Raw genomic sequence first — 20,339 nt, 5'->3', positions numbered from 1 at the left:
ATTGATTTGATCCTATAACCAGGAGCAAATGTGGGGTTCAGTGTCTTGTCTAAGGTGACTTGAGAGGCAAGGCAGGAACTGAACCTACATTCGATTGGAGGTCAATTGCTCTACCTCTCATTCCGCTCTACCACAGCTGCCTGACTATTCATTCATTCATTTTCTATACCGTTTTGTCCCTTTCGGGGTCACAGGGCTGCTGGAGCCTATCCCGGCCACTTGTGGGCGAAGGTAGGGGACACCCTGGACAGGTCGCCAGTCTGTAGAATGTCCACAATCACACATCCATTCACTCTCACAGCCATACCTATGGTCAATTTAGAGTTGCCAATCAACCTATGAAGCATGTTTTTGGACGGTGGGAGGAAGCCGGAGATCCCGGAGAGAACCCACACACGCATGGGGAGAACATGCAAACTCCACACAGAAAGGTCCCCCTTTGATGTTGTTTTACATGTCCCCCAGCCGGGACTTGAACCGGGGGCCTTCTTGCTGTGAGGCAAGAGCGTTAACCACTGAGCCACCGTGCAGCGTTAGCTGTCTGACTATTAGTGTAATAATAGAAAAAAAATCATTTTTCCTACTTAAATGAATTTATTCTTTAGGTTTTTATAAAAACCGGCAACATGTTCATCTATAACAACAAAGTTCATGCTGCGATCAATGCACTGCAGTGTCCACTCTCCTTTTCAGAGGCAGGCAGCTGCTAATGGTCAACCTGTCAAACTCATGTTGCATGTGATGCAGTTGAAAAACTGAGATGCAACCAGCGTCTTCGTCAAGCCAATCTCTCCTGAGCCATTTTCCACCCAATCAGATCAATTTTGTTTTTTCCATTTTGTTTGATGCATCCTTTTTTTTATCATTACTCTAACAAAATCTACATTCTAGGTTTTGTTTTGTTTTTTCATTTGTTGCTTAAACATTTTTATACCATCCAATTATCATTTCCCTCTTACTTCCTGTTTCATGCTTCATCTCTCTTCCTCTAGGAATACCTGATTGGAAATGATGTTTAGTCTCTTTCCAGGAATTGGGTCTGGCCTAAATCCCCATTACTGAGATTGATGGACGACATACTCAGTAAAGTCACAGGCTGGCTCTGCATAATTGTAGCAAGCCAGAATGAGACAGACCTCTGTAGACCTTGTAAACAATAAACTCAATAGTTCTTAAGGCTGTTTTTAACGGATTTCTCTTGTGACTGAGGACTTCTGCATGTCTACAGATCCAACTGTGTCTCCATTTCAGGACATTTTGGTGTTTTCATCTCCAATAAACTAAAAACTGAATTGTTAAAATAGTCAAATGTGATAGCAAGCTAAAACGGAACATGTTAATTTAATAGTGCTGGAGTTCAGTTGAGTTTTTCTGTTTTGTTTTAGGTCAAATAAATTAAATTGACCCTATTGTGGTTAAAAGAAGTTCCACATGGCTTCCCAACCATTAAAGGATGATGCTGTTATATAAGCTTCAGAGCAATCTCAGCCCTTTACGAGCTGGTGTCAGTCCAACCAGAACGCTGCCACTGTCATTCACTCTAAAAATAGAGCAGAGAGGGTTCTTTCTTCATTTTGTTCAATAGACTGGACAGAACTTTCTATAGTTGTGAATGCTGTTTGAAACCTTTGTGAATTTACTTAACAGTTCTCACAACTAACACCCTCTTCTCAGAAAGGGAAAAGAAAAAAAGGTGGCGATGAATATTGAAGGCTCTATGGTGTTGTTGTCACCGGTGTTTCATCAATGTTTACATATCCTGATCTGAACTCACAGCCCATGGTGGTTCATCTAGAAAGGAAAATATTGCCAAAAAGCTTCATTCTTATTTTTGAGACATCATTCTAGGTTTTATTTATAATTTAAAAAAAAAGAATAATCAGACATTCTATTTGACCCTAGGAGGTTAATATTTGGTTGCAGGCATTGCTTTGGCTACATTCCCAGACACAGAACACTCAGCCTGGCTGCAGAGGTGCACCATAAAACCCATCTCTAGACTTGAGAGTGGAATGGAATGGAACTGAGAATATCGTCATGGCAATTATGAGTTCTACCAGATCTTATAAATGGGTAAGATAGAGCAGTGATTCCCAACCCTGGTAACTCAAGGAACACGGTCCTGCGTGTTTTCTATGTTCCCCACCTGATTCAGCCAATCAGACTCTGCAGAAGCCTGATGATGGCAGTCATTAAAGGCGAGCCTGTTTTATCAGGGCAAGATTGAAAAAATGCTGGACAGCGTTTCAAGAAGACCAGGATTGGGAAACACTGACATGGAGAAAATGAAACCCTTTGAATTTGAACAAAAAACACCTAAAATATGGCAATAAAGAGAAGACAACTACAAGTGACGTGTCATACCAAACTGAAATTGTAATATCTGTATTTCATTTTCCAATATCTCCATAAACATGAGTTTGAGATCATTGATTTCATTTTTATTTTTTATCTCTCTTATATATGGTTCTATGTTGCTAATAACCAAAAAAGGAGAATGTCTTGATATGTTTATGATGTTCCCTTCGAGATATCTGGTCAGCTTTAGTGAAGGGGAGAGTTCGTCTCTCAGAGATTGATGGGAAACCAACTGCGGAGCTGCGAGAAATGTGCAGAAAAAGGGGTCTAAAAGTCTCCTGTGCAGAATGGGCTGACTTTAAGGGATTTTTACAGTCTCTTATACACTCTCAAACACTGAGTGATGATAGAAGCTCAGTACAGAGTGATGTCAGAACTAACGAACGAAAGCAACAAGAGTCAACCTCTGAATCTTCAAGCAGTGAGGATGAAGATGAATCTTATCAAATAGCAAAAGCATCCAGAGAAAGAAACAGAAAAAGGAAAAAGGGTAAAAATAAAAACAAAAAGAAAAGCCGTCTTTACCCAAATCTGTTGGATCTCCCTAATTTTGATTAGGGATTAGGCCAAGCCCCAGTAATTCGGTCTGTAAAATGGTCTGCTGATGACATTAGCCCCATGTCATGTTGGACATTTATTGGAAGAAATCAATTCAAACAGCGGTGGCTCTGATTGACACTGGGGCAGCAGCCATCCTGATACATGGAAACCCTCATAAATTTAAAGGTTTAACTATACCATTGACTGGGTTAGGAGGGTGCGTAGTGATGGGTAAAACAGTAACGCTGGCCTTAAAAAAATTGAAACTATGCCAATAGAGCAATACTCCGTTATAATAACACCCATTAAAGAATGGATAATTGGAATGGATGTTTTACCAGGACTGACTAACTGTGATGTATCCTGGGGAAGATAAGTGGGATAATGTTCCTGCCAATAAATGTTATTTGAGGGAAGATTAATTTGTGTGTTAAGTAACTATATTTTACAGGATGTTCCCGTGGAGACTGCTGATCGGACGGTCACCACCTAAGAACCATGGTTCTCTCCCTACGCCAGTCCTTCCGCCACGGAGGTTGCAGTACTGGCTCATGGGGCATGGGGGTCTACGCACTCGGTGCTATCCTGGTCCTCGTCAGCCTCTGCTGCGGCAGCAGCGGAACACCAGCTACACGACTTGCAGTAATTAAGCAACCCTTCCAGATTGCATGGTTCCGGTAATAAATACCTGCCAAAAGCTGGCTCAACAAAGAAATCATGTGGATGTCACTTGGACTGTGCTCCATGCCACCCATACCTGCCTGCCATGGAGTTCATCGAAAGCGGGCATGGTATGACACCCTGCTGGGTGGAGCTGGAACAATCCTTGGTCTGTCTGACACTGCGAATACGGAGGTAACTCGCTCTATGCTGTCAAGCGCTGGTCAAGATGCTTCACAGGCCTTGCATTCTGTGGGTGCATGGATGCCAACCACTGTCTTGACCCAACAGCAGGCGGCGAAAGTTTTCTTCGCTCAGTTTGGATGGACTGTGACTGCGGTTAACGAGGCAGCCACGGTGTTGAAAAATGTGACAAAAGCATTGGATATGACGATCTGTAACGTGCAAGGATTACATGCACGTCTACAACAGGACAGATTCAAGAGGATTGTAACAACTAACAATCCTCACGAGTGGAGGAATTTGTGGAATATCTCTGATGGACTATGGTTGCACATACATCCTGAGAAGACCATATGTAATGCTACCACTTGCACTGTCAGATGGGTGCAAATGAATGTTACTGAACATACGCCAGTATGTAAGTATCATGTTTTGCCTGTCGTAACCCTCACAGGTTATTGGTATGTGATCCTGAAAGGTGACTGGTTTAATTCGCAGACTAATCTTACCTATGACCTTAGTACATGTGATCAGACGGATCAAGGGATGGCCTGTTTAGTGACAAGTAGATATCGAGAACCATGTTTAACCGAAGACACGGCACTATGCGAATGGTATGTAGAAAAACCTTCTGACTTGCTATGGCAGATAGCTCCCCACACTATCTGTATAGCCACGATTAACCCCCATCCGATGTTGCTGTGGACACCTTTTTCTGGATGTTTGAAGAACGTGAATATCTGGAAATGGAAAAATGTGACCTATCAATTGACCAATTTTACTTCAGAATCTCACCTTACCATGTTGCAGTGGAATGTTCTTCACATGCCATGGAAGGTATCCCTGGAGCGATTCATATGCGCACTGAACCGTTCCACGGAGGTCCAAAAGATAATCAATTCTTATAGGTCCAACGTTTCCAGACTCATGATATCCACGGTCATAACAAAGAATAAGGTGGTACATGCCGCTAGAATGGTGGAACAACACTCTGCGCACCACTGGTGGGATATCTTTTCTGGGATGTCTGTAACAGCTCGGACAACCGTTGTGCCTCCCTTGATCATATTAATAGTTATTATCGCTGTTTTGATGCTTTGCAATATCCTAACCTGTGTGTACATTCGTCACGTGCGACGCGAGGTTTCTAAATTGATCTATAATTTGGCTTTCAAATGAAAATTATTCTATCTACCAGAGATGATTCATTTGGAACAGAAAAATATTCTGTCCGCCTTGATCCTTCATGTCAACAGGAAATTTTTGTAGATGATTACTGGATTTCATGTAATTATCGCCGTACCATCAGGCATTTTCCGTCTCGGGTAGATTTACTTGATTTTGTTGTGCATCATATCCAGAATGAATGCTTATATTATTTAGGAGCACGAGAATATCGTTTTATTACTTGGGATTCACATGCCGGGGATGGGAATCATTTCCTTAATTGATGGTCAGCCCCAGACCAAGGGGTGGAATGAGCTGTAGGCAGGGGGGGAGCCTTCTGCCCTGCATTAAAGATAATGTTCTGTGGCTGACCATCCAAAAAGGAATACTTATGTAAACTCTTATGTACTCTTATATAAGGTTCTATGTTGCTAATAACCAAAAAAGGAGAATGTCTTGATATGTTTATGATGTTTCTATGACTGACCCCCAAAAGGAATGTTTAATATAAAGTTTTATCCTGTTAAGGGAGGACTCTGTAGAGCATATCCTGACAATGTTTAGAATTTTATCCTATCCTGTTATGTTACTGACCCGTAAAAGGAGTGCTCTGTAGAAGATATTCTGACATGTTTATGATGGTATAGGATGAGTCTACGTGCAGGGTGAGCCTGCGGGAAGGGACCGGCCCTCCTTTTCCTCACGCTCATCAAAGAATATAAAAGATAAGGAAGCCCAACTTTATTTAGAGTCTGCTGTGGGTTACGTACGAACGCCCAGCCGGAGTTTTGTTTCAAGCCACTCTATCGGGACTGTTGGCTCTCCAGTCCGTGTGTCACGGTAGGGGCAGATGAAATGTTTTCTGTTGAAACTGCATGGCTTAAACTCCTGTGTTATGTTGTGTGACTGTTTTGAAGCGGGGAATAAAAAGACACATTTTATTCTAGCTTGCAGTCTTTGAGTCATTTGTTTCTGCTCAGTGCCTACCTCCCTCGAACCTGCAAAAAATTATTTCATAAAACAATCTCCAAACTCAAGTTTACCCTTAAGCTTTAAAGCAGAACTGATAAAGTTTGACTTGCAGGATGAGCGATTATAGCTGCTCTTCAACAGCATTTATGGAATCCACATATTTGAGGGGGACCTGGTTGAAGACCAGATGGTGCAGACATCATCAGTTGGAAACGCAAATTCTACAAGATTTTAGAATTGCAGCACCTTTTATAGGGGAGGGATATCACCAACAATTTCCAAAATCAATTCAATTCATGAACGAGCATTAGCATTAGCCGTTCTAAGGAAATGCAATCATACGTTAGCATCAAGCTAGCAGACTTTGGCATAAAATATCAATCTCTACTTTTATGGATCAATTCATGGATTTTATCATAGGAACCTTAGTTTTTTTTTTTTTTTTTAATTCATGTGAATAAACGGTTCAGTGTGCAACAGGAGCTTAAAATGGGATGAAAACGGTAATAGTCTATTCCTCTCAAAAAGGACATTAAGTGTTCACATTTGTAGAACTACAAACTACACTAGACCTTTAGCTCCAGTGTTTAAATTCCTTCACAACTGTCTCTTTTTAACACTATGCGATCAGCGTATGTTGCGGGGGGAAAAAGGCGGCTTTGTGCCGGTAGGCGATGTTTCTATGCATATCTGTCAAAAGCTGCCTTGAAGTGTTGCTTACCGGCACAAAGCCGCTTTTCTCTGTCGGTCAGCTGATTCACGTTGATCGCAAAAGGAGTTACGGAAACAGCAAACCAGGCTTTGACAGACACATCTCCGGTGTTAAAAGTTTTAACAATGAAAACTGACAAAACAAAACAGTATTTTCCAAACAAAATGGGGAGGGGAGGGGGGTGAGGAGTGTATTTCCAGTTCCGGACTTCCGGTTACGGCTAATGCTGTCAGGGCGCCATATTGTTGTCTGAAACCAAGTTTTCTTGACATATTTTGCCATGTCTTTATCTTCTTTATCTTGTTTAATTTTTAGAAAGGGTCTTTTCATAAGTAATTTTCTAAATTCGTGCTGAACTTCTTCCTTGGCCGCATGGACCCAGAGGAAGGGTTAAGGTTAGGACTACAGGTTAGGGTTAAACCACCACGTTTCAGAGTGCGGCTGTTTCTGATGCTTACGGCTCCCCAGGGGATGGATCAAATGTGGAGAACGCATTTCACACACCTGGGAGCATGACAACTCATTAGGGGTGTAACGATAACCGCATCACCGCACTTCTATATTTTGAAAGTTTTTTTTTTTTTTTAAGTTCTGCATATGGTGCATTTTCCGTCTCGCAAGGAAATACGACAAATTTACTGTGTTCTAATTATTCATTTCCATTACAAGCTGCGTGCGTTCTTGAGTGCACAACAAGGCCACCCGCCAGAGGATTTTGTGTTTGGGGGGGGGGTATCACTGTTCTCCTTTACTCCGTAACACCGAACATGAACGTCCACTGTTAGGTTTCAAAGTATATCACTACATGTTTTGTTTGGGAACTATTTTGCGCAGCGCAACGTTGCGTGTTTGTATAAACAAAGGCGGAGCCTCCGGCCCCGCGTTCTTCATGGGTGTCAGGCTCAAAGTGACCGGAAAGGTGACAAAGTGTCTGCAGTCTGTTTATTACTATTATAATAATATATAATATATTATATTATATATATATATATAATTATATATAATATTCTGAGAAGATGTCTGTACCAGAGAGCACAGGTGAAATTCGCGTGCAGCTCAAGAGCGGTCCACTGCAGAAGAATCAACGCACACCCCCAACACACGTGTGCGCGCTCCTTCTTTCTACACACACGCAGCGCCTGACACATACACACAGTCATTCTACGACACCTATATAGTTAGTTCATTAGTTAGGTAGTAGTTAGTTGTTACTAGGGTTGGGCGATGTCCCTGAAATTGGCCGTTGACGATGTTTGCTGTCAACCATCGGGATGGACGATGACATCGTCGGGGGGGGGGGGGGGGGGGGGGGGGGGGGTATGTTTACATTTTTCGTTCTTATATAACTGCTATTCGTTTTTTTGCTTTTTTCATTTTATTTCCAAACTAATGACTAATCCGCGATGATCCAGTATAAACTGAGGGAAGTGACTTTAACAAAAAAAGTAACAAACAAAATAGAAAAGAAGTAGTCCGCTCCCGCACTTCACTACTGAAGTGGACCGGCGGAGCGCAGACTTACAGCTTTGTGTTTGATGGGAAGGGGGGGGGGGGGTACATGAACGGTATGTGTGGGAGATTTAAGACTGCGATCCGTTCCGCAGCTCTAGGGGTACATACAACCGAACTCAGAACCGGGTCTAAAAGTGTGTGTCTGAGCACAGCTCGGATCGTCAGCACACACAGCGGTTTGAGCTTCAAAGCAGAAATGTCGCTCAGTCCTTAGAAAACATTCAAACAATCACGCGGATTTGTGTTTCCAGTCGTGTCCCGACTAAATAAAGGCTTAATCTTACATGTTTACGTGCAGCGCCACCCAAAACTAATGTTGTTAGCCCGTGTTAGCATACTGCTAATCCTGGCTTCGTTCAGAAAAAGCTCTGACCACACGGATTAAAATTCAAATGATGAGCGAACAGGTGTTTCATAATAACCGTAACATTATTAAAGGCACGTTTAGGAGATCGTCTCGTATATTACCGAGCTGACATGTCAATGTATATAGCCGCTCGGCGCTGTTTAACATTGTTTTGTATTGAATTGTTACATTCAATAAAGTTTGAAAAAAAAAAAGCCGCTCGGCGGAATTTATATCCTTCCGGTTTTCAAACCCTACTGCGCATGTGCTAATGATTTATTCCGACGGAAAGTGTGACCTTAGTGAACGTTTTTATATTCTGAAAACATTTTTCTGGGCCCATGTACACGGTTGGATTCTAATCCGACCATTGATCCCATCAAGATATTTTGTACATGTAACCGCGGCTTATGGTGTCGACTCGCAACGTGGCGGGGGCGTGGCATCACGATGGTGGTCTCTCCATCGGGATGTCAGTCACCCATCACGATGGACGATATCGTCCATCGGCACAACCCTAGTTGTTACTGTTATTTGTTAATAAAGAATACTGCGTTTTTATAGTATTCATTTGCGACGTGGCCGCCGGGGGATTTTGTGTTTGGCAGGGGGATTGGGGTTGCGGTTAACCGCGACACCGCGCCCCCTGCTGGTTCATCACTGCGGTGATCAAAAATCCCACACAGTCACAGCTCTACAACTCATTTTTGTGCATATTGCTGGAAGGCAATAATTTAGTAATTTACAGGCAATCCCATTTGGTGGGGTAGGTGTCTCATTTGCTGTAAATCAGAAACATTTAAAAATGAGCCAATTTAAAGAAGCTTTTTTTGGAGCATCAAGCCTTCTTCCTCCACAGTAGAGATTCTCATTTAAAAAGGAAGCAAGCTTCAGAATGAGAGATCAATAAACATTTTCCTGGCTGTGTCATAATGAATCCAGAGGGTACTTCCCTCATAAGTAGGGGGTAAGTAGGGGAGCTATTATCTCTCTCATTGTGTGGGTGTGTACAGTGAATATAAATCCATTTTTAATCCTCCCCTCCCATTAATCTCAGTATGACAGGTACTTACCGGTTTAGGCATCTTTCGCGTCTCTCCTGGTTGCCGATTAAATAGAAAGAAATCGTCCTCCGTCTTCCTGCTTCTCTATGGGGCACCGGCGCCTGAAACAAGCAAAAACCACAAACATTTAGGGGTTGGGCTTTAACTACCATGCTAATGGCTTTTCAACGCCTTGTAATAATAAATGAATGTGAAAATACAGGAATCCTTGGCGAGATAGACAAAATATTAATCTACAAAACAAGGCTCGATTCTCTGTTATCAACTCAAAACCCTTTATGTATGGCATCTAATTATATATTCTAATTATTTTTTTTCACTATTAATACAGAAAAGGTAGATACAGCACTTGTTGGTTTAGCAAAAGGGCAACTTATTGAAATTACGTAATGTATTCAGAGGATAAAACTTGACCAATTCCAGTAATAAAGTACTCCTTTATTATATGACAACATGTACTCATGTTGCCTCTAAAGGCATGTTAGAGGAAGACATTCAGTTGGAGCACTGAACTGAACTCATCGTCTTTAAAGAAGATAATTGGTGATAAAGATAAAAACAAACAACAACATTGTAGATGACCTTTTGCTTTGCAGAGAACCAGCTATAATGGATGCATAGCCAATGAGACTGTATTAAACCACTTTTTAAATGTCAAGTTATTAGCCGGGGAAATAAAGAAAGCACTTGGGAGGGGGCCAACAGAAGTACTTTTTGATAGGGTGAGGTCATAAATAGACCTTTCAAGTGTCAACACAGAACTAAAGTAGGCTGTGTCTAGCGGAGTTTGAACGAAGACTTTATTGATGACAGATTCTTAAACCCAACTATTTATAATTAGTGTATAATTAGTGACTCATACAAGTATTATAATCATAGATTATCATCTCCAGACATTGTTGTAACCTTTTGTCTTATATTTTTGTTGTGAGTAGGTTTTACATTTATTTAAACGAGCTAAACACAAAGATGTAAGAGTGCATTGTGTGGGTGTAGATTTCTACTTCTATTCTTTAGGCTACAGAAAAAGGAATCTCAGTAGCTGAAGCATATTTAGAAGTTTGGATTTAAGAGGGGAGAACTGTTAATATAATGTGCAAGAATTCAAAGTATATTCCCAGTATTGGAATCAATATAGTCTGATCATTAATGTATTTTCGAGTTTCTGTTAAAAACCATTTATCTGGTTATGATTTTTCTTTCTTTGTCTTCATTTTTTTTTACAAACCTAGAAGTTGTTTAATGAATAAAAGTGGAAGTAATCAAGCAAATTGTAAATATACTAAAAGCTTACTGAAATTGAATAATTATGTGAAAAAAAGTAAAACTTGTTATTTACTTGTAAAGAAATTAATTGACTTGACAAATCAGTATCAATTTTTTCGTAAGTATAGATCGATTTAATATTGATTGTTTAACTTTACAGAAATAGCCCTATTGTTTATATGGTCATGAATTCTTATTGATGAACCAAATCTCTGAGCATTCGCAGCAGAACAATCCCTAACCTACTCCAAACATCTGTAACGTAGGACCTTCTTTCATACAAAACATCTGTTTCATAATAAAGCACAAGTAGTCATTTTGATGTACCATTAACCTTGTCAAACAGTTAAATCTTTAAAAAAAGAAAATACTAATTACGCATAATTCAAACAGTAAAGGGATTGGTGTTATATCATAGATGAGTAAAAAAGCTGTATCGGCAATTGTCCTTTTCAAATTTTTAAATCTGTAGAAGAATTTGGTGACCTGGACAAAACAATAAATGTAGGCTAGTGAAATAACATCTTTGACAGCTAATAAGGGCTCCAACCACAAGAACACATTAGACATGCACCCACTTTCAGTGAAAATAAGTGTCATTACTGCTATCGAATCCCTATTAAGACCCAGTACCCATGCCAAGAACAACTTTGGCTTCAATTTGAAAGTTTCCAATTCAGATGAAATGATTCAACACAATTTACTAGACATATGAATTGTATTGTTTATATTAATCGTTACACCCAATTTATTTATTTTTAATTTACAAGTCAATTCAATTTGGATTCACAGATCTAGTAAACTCAGCCCTAACTAGGGTTGGGCAATTAATTTAAATCTATTAGAATTTGTTGGTTTAGACTATTCTTTTGGTTTTTTTTGTGGGGGGGGGGGCGCACCCCCACCCCCATTGCCTACATGTAGCTTTCAGCTTAAGCAAATGAAGCAGCAGAACACGTGACGATTTTTAACATGATCCAGAAGAAACGGGATGATAAAGCTGTTGATTTAGAGACAGCGGTATCGTTACACATTGATGCTACAATGCATCTTTACTGTCAATGGCAAGAAGATTGGACATTAAAGAAATCGAGCGGCCGTGGTGCAGTGGTAGGTCGGTAGACTTACCACACACACACATTCACACTAGTGTGAGTGACTGTGTGAAAGGGTCTGTAACTGTAAAGGGCTTGGGGCCTAATGGCTATATAGGTATACGCCATTTACCATAATGTTTTTAGGCTGTCTTTTTAATGATTTCATGTAAAAATGGATCAACTGGAGGCAGAATTAGGAATAAAGTGCTTTTTCCGTCAATCCGCTCCCCTTTAGTGAATCTGTTCTCGTTTTCTCAGCAGCTTTGAATTTGACTTTCCGGTTGGTTCAGACTACAGGTGACTGACTGAAACCCTTTTCTCATGGGGTATTTTCTATTAAGAAAACACAAACAACTCATTTGGGATTGAAAATCAAACATTTTATAGACAGCATGAAAACACCAAAAGCAGAAGCAAAGACTGAGTAGAAATCAATACAGGAGTTCCTTACAAAAGAAACCTGTCTTTATCTGATGTTTCATTATGTTGTGACTTCCTCTCTGTTTGCATTTAAACTAATATCAGTTTTTTAGAAGGGTTAAAAAGGGTCCTGTGTAAGCAGTCCGGTGGTGACCCATTTTTAGGTTCCAAAATGAACATCTGTTGATCCATTTGTCATTTCTTACAGATCTCTAGACAAGCCATCATGCTTCACTCCAACTGCACACCAAATTGATCAGCTCATTGCAGACTGACGTGTTTAGCATTAGATGGAGTCTAAAGTACAACAGCGTTCAAAATGGACAGTGATATCACAAAAGTCAGTTTTTGCTTTAAAAATAAAAATAAAAAGCCAACATTGCGAACTCCGTCTAGTTGAAACTTGACATTTGAGGGAGTCCAAAGACATACCAAACAAGAGACTTTGTGATGATCATAACACAAATCAATGCAGAAGTACTAAGAACTGATAAATTATAAAATTATTAAGTGTGAAACCAGTGGCTGCTTAACCTCATTTCCCATAGAACTATTTCAAGAACAGGACACTTTGATGACAGCTTGTTCTTCGGGATTTCCAAGACTGAAAGCTGTACACTTCAAAACTAAACAACAAAATATAAAAAGGATCCACAGATTTGAGTCTTACTTTGTAAAATTATGAACCTTAGCCACTCAGACTGCCAAAAAAATAAAAGGTGGGGTTTTGACATGCATGTATACTATACCATAGTATACCAGAATTTACCATCATCCATTAAAGTTGTAAAAGCATCTTGAAAATGTAACTTAAAAAAAGAAAACAAATGCCGCTCAATGCTAGAAACATTTATTGGCTTAAATGCCCCTTTTGACCAGCTCTACATCTTTCCCCAAGTTAATTTATCTTATCAGAACCAGGAGACGGGACGGCGAGGGGAATTAACTGAAGGGTGAGGAGCACAATAGAGAAAGGCAAAGAGAAAGCGAGACTGTGAACACAAGACCCATTGATATTCAAAGCTCGTCTTGACCCATATACCTGCAGCCAGGAGTAAGGTAAAGGCCGTGAATGCTTAAATATCTTAAGTCATCCATATGAATTCAATTCAAGAAATGTATCATCTCAAAAACAAATTCTTAAGTGTTTATGTTGCATCTTGCGAAACCATTCAGTCTGGCATTTATTCAAGAGACTAAAAATGTAAAAATAGGTTTAAATAGTCTAGCCTTTATTAAAACTATTTCTACACCATTTCTCTGCATTTGGCACCACATGGTATAAAACAAGCTTTTTAAAAGCAGTATGTCTGCTTTGTTAGTAGACTACCTGGATGCAAAAGCCTACAGGGCATGTTTGTTCATTCGGTACAACAGAAGGTCATCCCCAGTGGATGTAGCTTCCAGGTTACCATTCATGCAGAAAGAAACTGCAGCCTGAGTACATTGTACTTCTGTTACAATTGTTTCATCAAAGTCTATCCTGTTGTATTTTTGCTAACCTCTCTATTGAGGTCCTACCTTTCTTTTCACATCCATCTTCTCAGGATTGACAGCAATTTAGTTTAAATGAAAATATGAGGGAAAACTGATCTTTTTTCACCTCGTTTTTGTTTGATTAATCACACATTAGACAAAAGAACTTTAATTAATAAGCTTTTTGGTCACTGAATTTTCATATCAAATTTTGTTCTTTTTGTTCACTTAGTCTTCTGCTGCCTTTTAATCCTAAATAAAAAGTTCACCTGCCAAACAAAAACCCCTCTCATAGAATAATACAGCAATCACCCTATTTTAAAGGAGAACAATAAAAAAATAATTCAGATTCTCATGTTTTAACCCTTCAACACAGGCAATGTTGATGGCGACACCTAAAAAACGTGATAATAAAGCCACTTTTCTCTACGACAGAATCAGCTGGAAAAGTTGAAGAGTTACGCTCGTCCCAAAAAAAAAAAAAAAAGTCGACACTGGAGCTAAAAGACTTAATGAAAATAGCAGTATTGTTCACATTTATGTTTTTCAATAAAAGCATTTTGGAAAAATATATTTAACTGTGGTTAATGTAAGTTTCAGAGACATTTTAGAGACGGTGTTTGGACCAGGCTGAAACTCAATGGCTCAACTGTCTGCTCTCCAAGTTTACTACTAGAAAGCTGAGACTCTTGAGATCCAATGGGTGCATGGTATGTTAGAACACTCCCACCACACAGACACATTCAGCTCCAGCAACAGTCAAAGCAAAATGTACAATTTCCAAAAGCCCAAAGATCAGAGTTAGAAGAAAAAAGCTGGTAGTAAAATTTCTGCTAGCAGGCCCCTTTTTTTGCTGACAAAGATCCTGACGAGCCAGATCAGTAAAAGTCTTACAATCATTTACACAATATACTGCCACAGAATTCTATGACACTGCAAATGACTTGGCTGCTCCGTCTAAACATTCCTGCACACATTTCGGATAGGTTTTGGGTTAGCGTGCCTACCATGAACCATCAAGAACTTAAAGCATCACTTTGTTTTTAAGCAGTGGGAGTTTCAATGTTTGTCCAAAAGCTACAGCATTCAATCAAAAAATACCATATACTGTAGTCCATAAAAGCAGAAATTGGTTGAGTTTGTGAATAATCTTAGTATTGCAACATCTGGGTGGTTGGGAGAGAAAAGTAAAACCATGTCTACAACTTTATTGTACATAGCTTCTAAGCAGTATTCTATATAATCAGATTGCCAGGTGACTTTTTATAGTGATGTAGCTGTTTGAGAGTTAGAGACCTCCCTATTAAGCCTATGTATGCACCAACAATAAATACGAGCAGAAACATGTGTTCTTAAATATCCTAACATAAAATATAAGTTTATCCTTCATGAAAAATTTAACTCTGCTGGCATCAGAAATAACTTCCAATTAATTCCTTTTTACTTGCGTCAACATTAGTTTATGAATATTGCAAATGTTGTTTATGCTACTTAAAAACAAATTGTGCTCCCTGGGAAAGATGATTTTTTAACAAACAGACATTTCTAAAAGTGCAATTTCAATACAACAATAACAGCAATTTTTGTTAGAATTATATACAACAGAGCAACTTTTAAATGAATAATGCCTAGAAAATGACTTGTGTAAAAAAAGTCTTATTGATTGATTATTATCTATTGCCTATCTAACTAGATGTAAAAATGGTTAAAAACAACAATAACAATATTCTCATTGTCATTAAACAATGCCAAAGATAAACAAGACTTTCTGATTTTTTTTTTCCATAATTGCAGGTTGAAAATGAAATCTACTCCTAATATAAAATTTTCTGCGTAAAAAAAACCCATCAAAATACTGTAAGTAATTCATTAGGGCTAAGTATTTATTTCCTTGCCTTCTGGTAGATGTAATATTCACTGGAAAACCATCTGCTGAATTAAAGTGGGCTAAACTGAAACTTCTCTGAAAAAGGGAAATACAATGCAAGAATTTAAGAGGCACCCAAATGCAATGGGAAGGAAGCTCGACTACACGACAATGCTGTTTGGTTTGAGAGAATTCTGTCTATGATATCCTGTTTTAAGTTTTTAAAACCAAGAACTACACTCTGTGAGACGGCTTTACTTCAAGTCAGAGTGTTAGTTTTCTTTATTCATGCATGCAATAATAAAAAAACATGTATATGACCCTTGCACAATGAAACCCTACTTTCAAGCTCCTACATGTTTTAAATTGCCATCTCCAATACACAGTTTCTAAAGCTGCAAAAAGACATCTGGGAGAAATAAAAAACCCTTTGAGAACATAAGGTTTTTGTTACTAGAACTTTGACGGGTGGTTGTTGATCTTCTGTTTATGATCTTGTCAATGTGATTAACAAAACTTAGAGACTTTGAGAATCTACATCTGATTTTTTTCATCGGACATATTGGTTTCCTCAGGGGAAGACTAACACTTGTTCATCGTTACGTAGGCATTTGCAATGTCTACAAATCCTCCCACTGTCAGTGCCAAGAAAGAACCGCATTCCCATATCTAAAAGTCTCAAGCTCCACAGCTGTTCTGACAACAGGAAGCTGTACCAACTGCTAAGCTTGAGGTTTCACTGCTACTACTGCACTACAAGCCGCTTTTCCAAGAATAGATACCAAGCTAAGTGACAATAAATAAACCAAAAGGTCAATCTACAGCTCTTATCAAAACATTAACACCTGAGCAAGAAGCACAGCTCTTAAATATCCACCATGTGCAAGTGGTGATTAGTAAACCAGTGGATTTAGAGCTTGTTACAATTAATTACCAGTACACTGTTGCCTCGTTTATCACTGGGGTTGCGTTCTAAAAATCATACAGAAGGTAAAAACTGCAAAGTAAGATTATACGGTAAATGATTTAGGGATCTATAGCCCCTCAATATATACACTTCTCACGACACACATGAACATTTTCATGAAAACAAAGATCTGCTCTTGACTGAGGATTTATGTGAACGTGGCAAATTGAAGGTGCCACATTTTTGTGCAAAAGAGATAACACAAAGGAGGTTCGATGACTAGGTCTATAGCCAATCAGGACGCAGAACACAGTGTGCTGTTAAAAAAAAAAGGATGCAAGATTGCGCTGACAAAGTTTGTTTAACAAGTCAGAAAAGGTGAACTGCTATCTATATCTGTTTTGCATTAATGGCAGTGATGACAGCCATTTTCTGTGGGCAAGACAGTTTAGACATCAAGTTGTAATAATCACAAGAGGGTAGGAAAAACATCAGGCTGGATCTTTGCAGTTCACAAGAGAAGATGAAGCACAATGCTAAACACAAACTAAAGTGTGACATTCACAGGTGAGTCTAGAACAGTCCACTTTACCCACGGGAAGTAATGAGTGTAGTATAGATTTCAGACGCTCCACGGTGACTCTCATACTTTATCCTTTGGGTGTTCTGCCAAAATACCTTATTTGCAAGGTATTTATGTAGCAACTTCATGAGACAACATGACCCACGAAGATGGAGAGACGAGATACGAAAAGCATAACACAGAGGTGTTTGTTGGGACAGGAAACACTAGATAGGATCTGTCAGTAAACCTTTGATAGGACCTATCGGGGCTTAAAGGCCACTTTATACTCCATGAGAAGCAAAACACTTATTGTCAAACACAGGGCTGAAAGAATGAGAACAATCAATTCATTCTGCCGGGACATCTTATACTGCACAAAAGGCTCAACCACAGAACTCTCGTGAAGTCAGGCTGACCTCCCGTTGCTGCTCATCACTTCAAGCATTGCAACAAAACAGCAAATTACAACTATTTGCCCACATTGTAACATCAGCAAAAAAATGGACAAATTTTCAGTTGATGGTAGAGGAGAACAACCCAGAGTTATATACGGATGTAGATAAAGATGTACTGTTCCCATGAGTGACTGCTGAGGAAGCTAAAGATAAAAAGTAGATGCATATCAACACAGGCTGGATCCTACCACATAACACCCATCCCATAATACTTTACCCACAGCAGATGCAACAAATATATGATCAGGGTGATGTGTTGAGAACAAGCTGCAATGTTTTGCAGACTTTTTCTAGGTGGTTATTTTGCTTTTCGTGGTGTTTGAACAAACTAAGTTTGCATACATAGTAAACTGCATACATTAAATCTAGTGCAAAGCATGACTTCTAAGTTGTCAGAGAAAAAAAAAGTTAAACTAGGTGTCACTGAACACAAATATTAGGCCAATGTTGGGCAAAGGAGCGTGCCAAGGTTTACAATTATCAATTAACTTAAGTTTTCTTCAGTTTTCAACTGTAAAATATTTATAAAAACACAAAAAAAGGGGCACCAATATATTCCAACCATTAGTGTCAATAAGTCATGTGACCACAACAAACACTGGAGAGATTTCGAACAATCAAACCTCTGCTGTGTGAAGAATTGATCTTGATTCGGGTACATTCAAATTCTGAGTTAAAGTAGCCTGACTTGATTATTAGTTCCTAAAAAAAGAGGACAAGTCCAAATTAACCCTAGCTGGTAGGCTCAAAAAAGAAAAAGTTAGGATAGTAAATGACTTTCAGAAAATACGGGTTTATCTCAAAACAAAATTAATTTACTACAAAGCAGAAAGACAACAGTTTAGGTCAGGATGACTTTCTTAAAACGCATATTCTTTACAGAAGACTTTGCACAGTGTAGCTGTTCTGATGTTAATCGACATTTCTAAATGTACATTTTTAGAAACTAAATTTGATGTTTTGAGTGAACCAACAGGTTCATCTTCCTTTTTTTAGTATAAATATATACAACCAAACGAATAGTACCCTGTTCTGTATTGGTTAATCAACAGGTCACACAAAAAATGACTGCTGTGGGCCATAATAAAAAATAGTCCAGGTGGGAGAAATCTAAAACGAGCAGTCAAAGGGATCTCATGTCATGATGCACAACCTCTTCCTCAAATGAGTTGTAATTTAGTCCCAGAGGGGGCGGTGCAAGAAAGTAACAGGAAAGGTTTGAGCGACGGCGATGACAGCCAATTAAATCCTCTCAGTGTTTCAATCAGACCAATCAACAGGTGCCAAGGGGCGTGACGCCGGCGGAGCGTCTGTTTGTACAATATGGACCGCTAGCATCATGTGTGGGCGCGCTAATACGACTGCGATGACAACAACCGTTTACGTGCAACAAGTGATTTGAATGAAAAATGAACCCGTGACAAAATGGCAGGCTAATTAAAACACTTAATTTTACGTTTTGAGTTCTTGGCTTGACACTCGTATGTGAATATTAGAGATAGACGAAGAAATAGCGGAATTTGAACATTTTATTCTTCGCGAGGACATGGCACGCGCTCTCGGAAAACAGTGTTAATAAAGCGATGTGTTCTCTGCGTTTCTCCAACATTTAGTAGCACCTATTTCTGAAGAAAACACTTTAAAGTTTACAAAATTAATGTCCGCACTTTTGAGATTTAGAGACCAAGCGGCAAAGCCAACACACACAAGAGCTCCCGTTTTAGACAGTAGAACCGAGCAAAAAAAAAAAAAAAGCTTTTTAAGCTAGCCTACTTTACGGGTGAATCCATTAATGACCGTGATGAGGGAAGGAAAACGGCTGCTGTAATGTAGTTCAGGAGTCGCCTGCAGGTCATTCAGTATATGAAGGTATCTAATTACCCTGACTGGCTCCTGCGTTTCATAACATTTGCTTAAAGACAGCAGAACATCGCCCGTTTTTGACCCGTGCGTTGACTCACCCGTCCCCCCTCCCCCGTCCCCAAAAGTGTAAGAAGCCGGTTCGAAATGGAGGTATGGCAAAAAGGAAAGAAACTGGCGTCGAAGCACTACTCTGTCCGCCTGTTGGGTGTGCTATGTATTGGAAGTTAAAGGCGCAAACGGCGTTGTTAACGGTCCTCTGCGAATATGAGGGGGGAGAGCCCCGTTAGGCGCTCGTTTAGCTTGCGGAAGAACACAAATCCTCAACAACTTGACCCGCTTAAGGCGATGACTGACGGGCGGCGAGAGAGAGATGAAGGCGATTAAAAAAAAAAAAAAACTCACCTCTAACGCCTTGGCTGCTCCGAGGAGGTTTGTCCAACTGTCACCCTCTCTCGGCTCCTAAATATATCCACGGAGGGGAGGTAAAAATAGAGCGCTTTCCACCTTCCTGTGCTTCTTCACGCCGTTTGCCGGACGCAGACACCGAGCTCCGCCGTGGAGGAAACTCCTCCGCCTGCCTCCTTCCCTCCCGCGAGCGGAGAAGAGCCAGTCAATATGGCTGACGAATTCACCGCGCCGAGGCGTGGTGATAGTCCTGCAGATTCACCCCCCTCCCCTCTCCTCCCCTCCCCTCCCCTCCCTTGCCCCGTGACTTAAACCGCAGGGCAAACTCCCGCGGGGCGTGAAGGGGCTCCAAACGTTACCATGCCCAACAAGGACAGCTCTCCTACCTGGCTGGACATCCTGTTAGGTCATGTTATATTTTGAGTAACCACCCACGTCACTTAATAAAGCATTTTATATCATACGAACGATAAAGAATCATACACTGCTTAAATAGGTGTTCAC

At 39.8% G+C, this 20,339-nt stretch overlaps 1 protein-coding gene across 1 annotated transcript in view; it reads right to left on the bottom strand.

The window, feature by feature from the left end:
* LOC101156778 (radixin) overlaps positions 1–20,078 on the bottom strand; it is a 42,489-nt gene extending 22,411 nt beyond the window's left edge. The window contains exons 1-2 of the mRNA XM_011489232.3: positions 19,833–20,078; positions 9,524–9,615 (exon numbers count right to left, since the gene is read on the bottom strand). Of these exons, the coding sequence (XP_011487534.1) occupies positions 9,524–9,535 (12 nt within the window). The 5' untranslated portion in view covers positions 9,536–9,615; positions 19,833–20,078. The remainder of the gene's footprint in view (positions 1–9,523; positions 9,616–19,832) is intronic.
* Between the last annotated feature and the right edge of the window lie 261 nt (positions 20,079–20,339).

Source organism: Oryzias latipes, chromosome 21 (genome assembly GCF_002234675.1).
Source record: "Oryzias latipes chromosome 21, ASM223467v1".
NCBI lineage: Eukaryota > Metazoa > Chordata > Actinopteri > Beloniformes > Adrianichthyidae > Oryzias > Oryzias latipes.
Note: the sequence above shows the minus strand (reverse complement) of the source record. Positions and strands in the feature narration are given on the sequence as shown.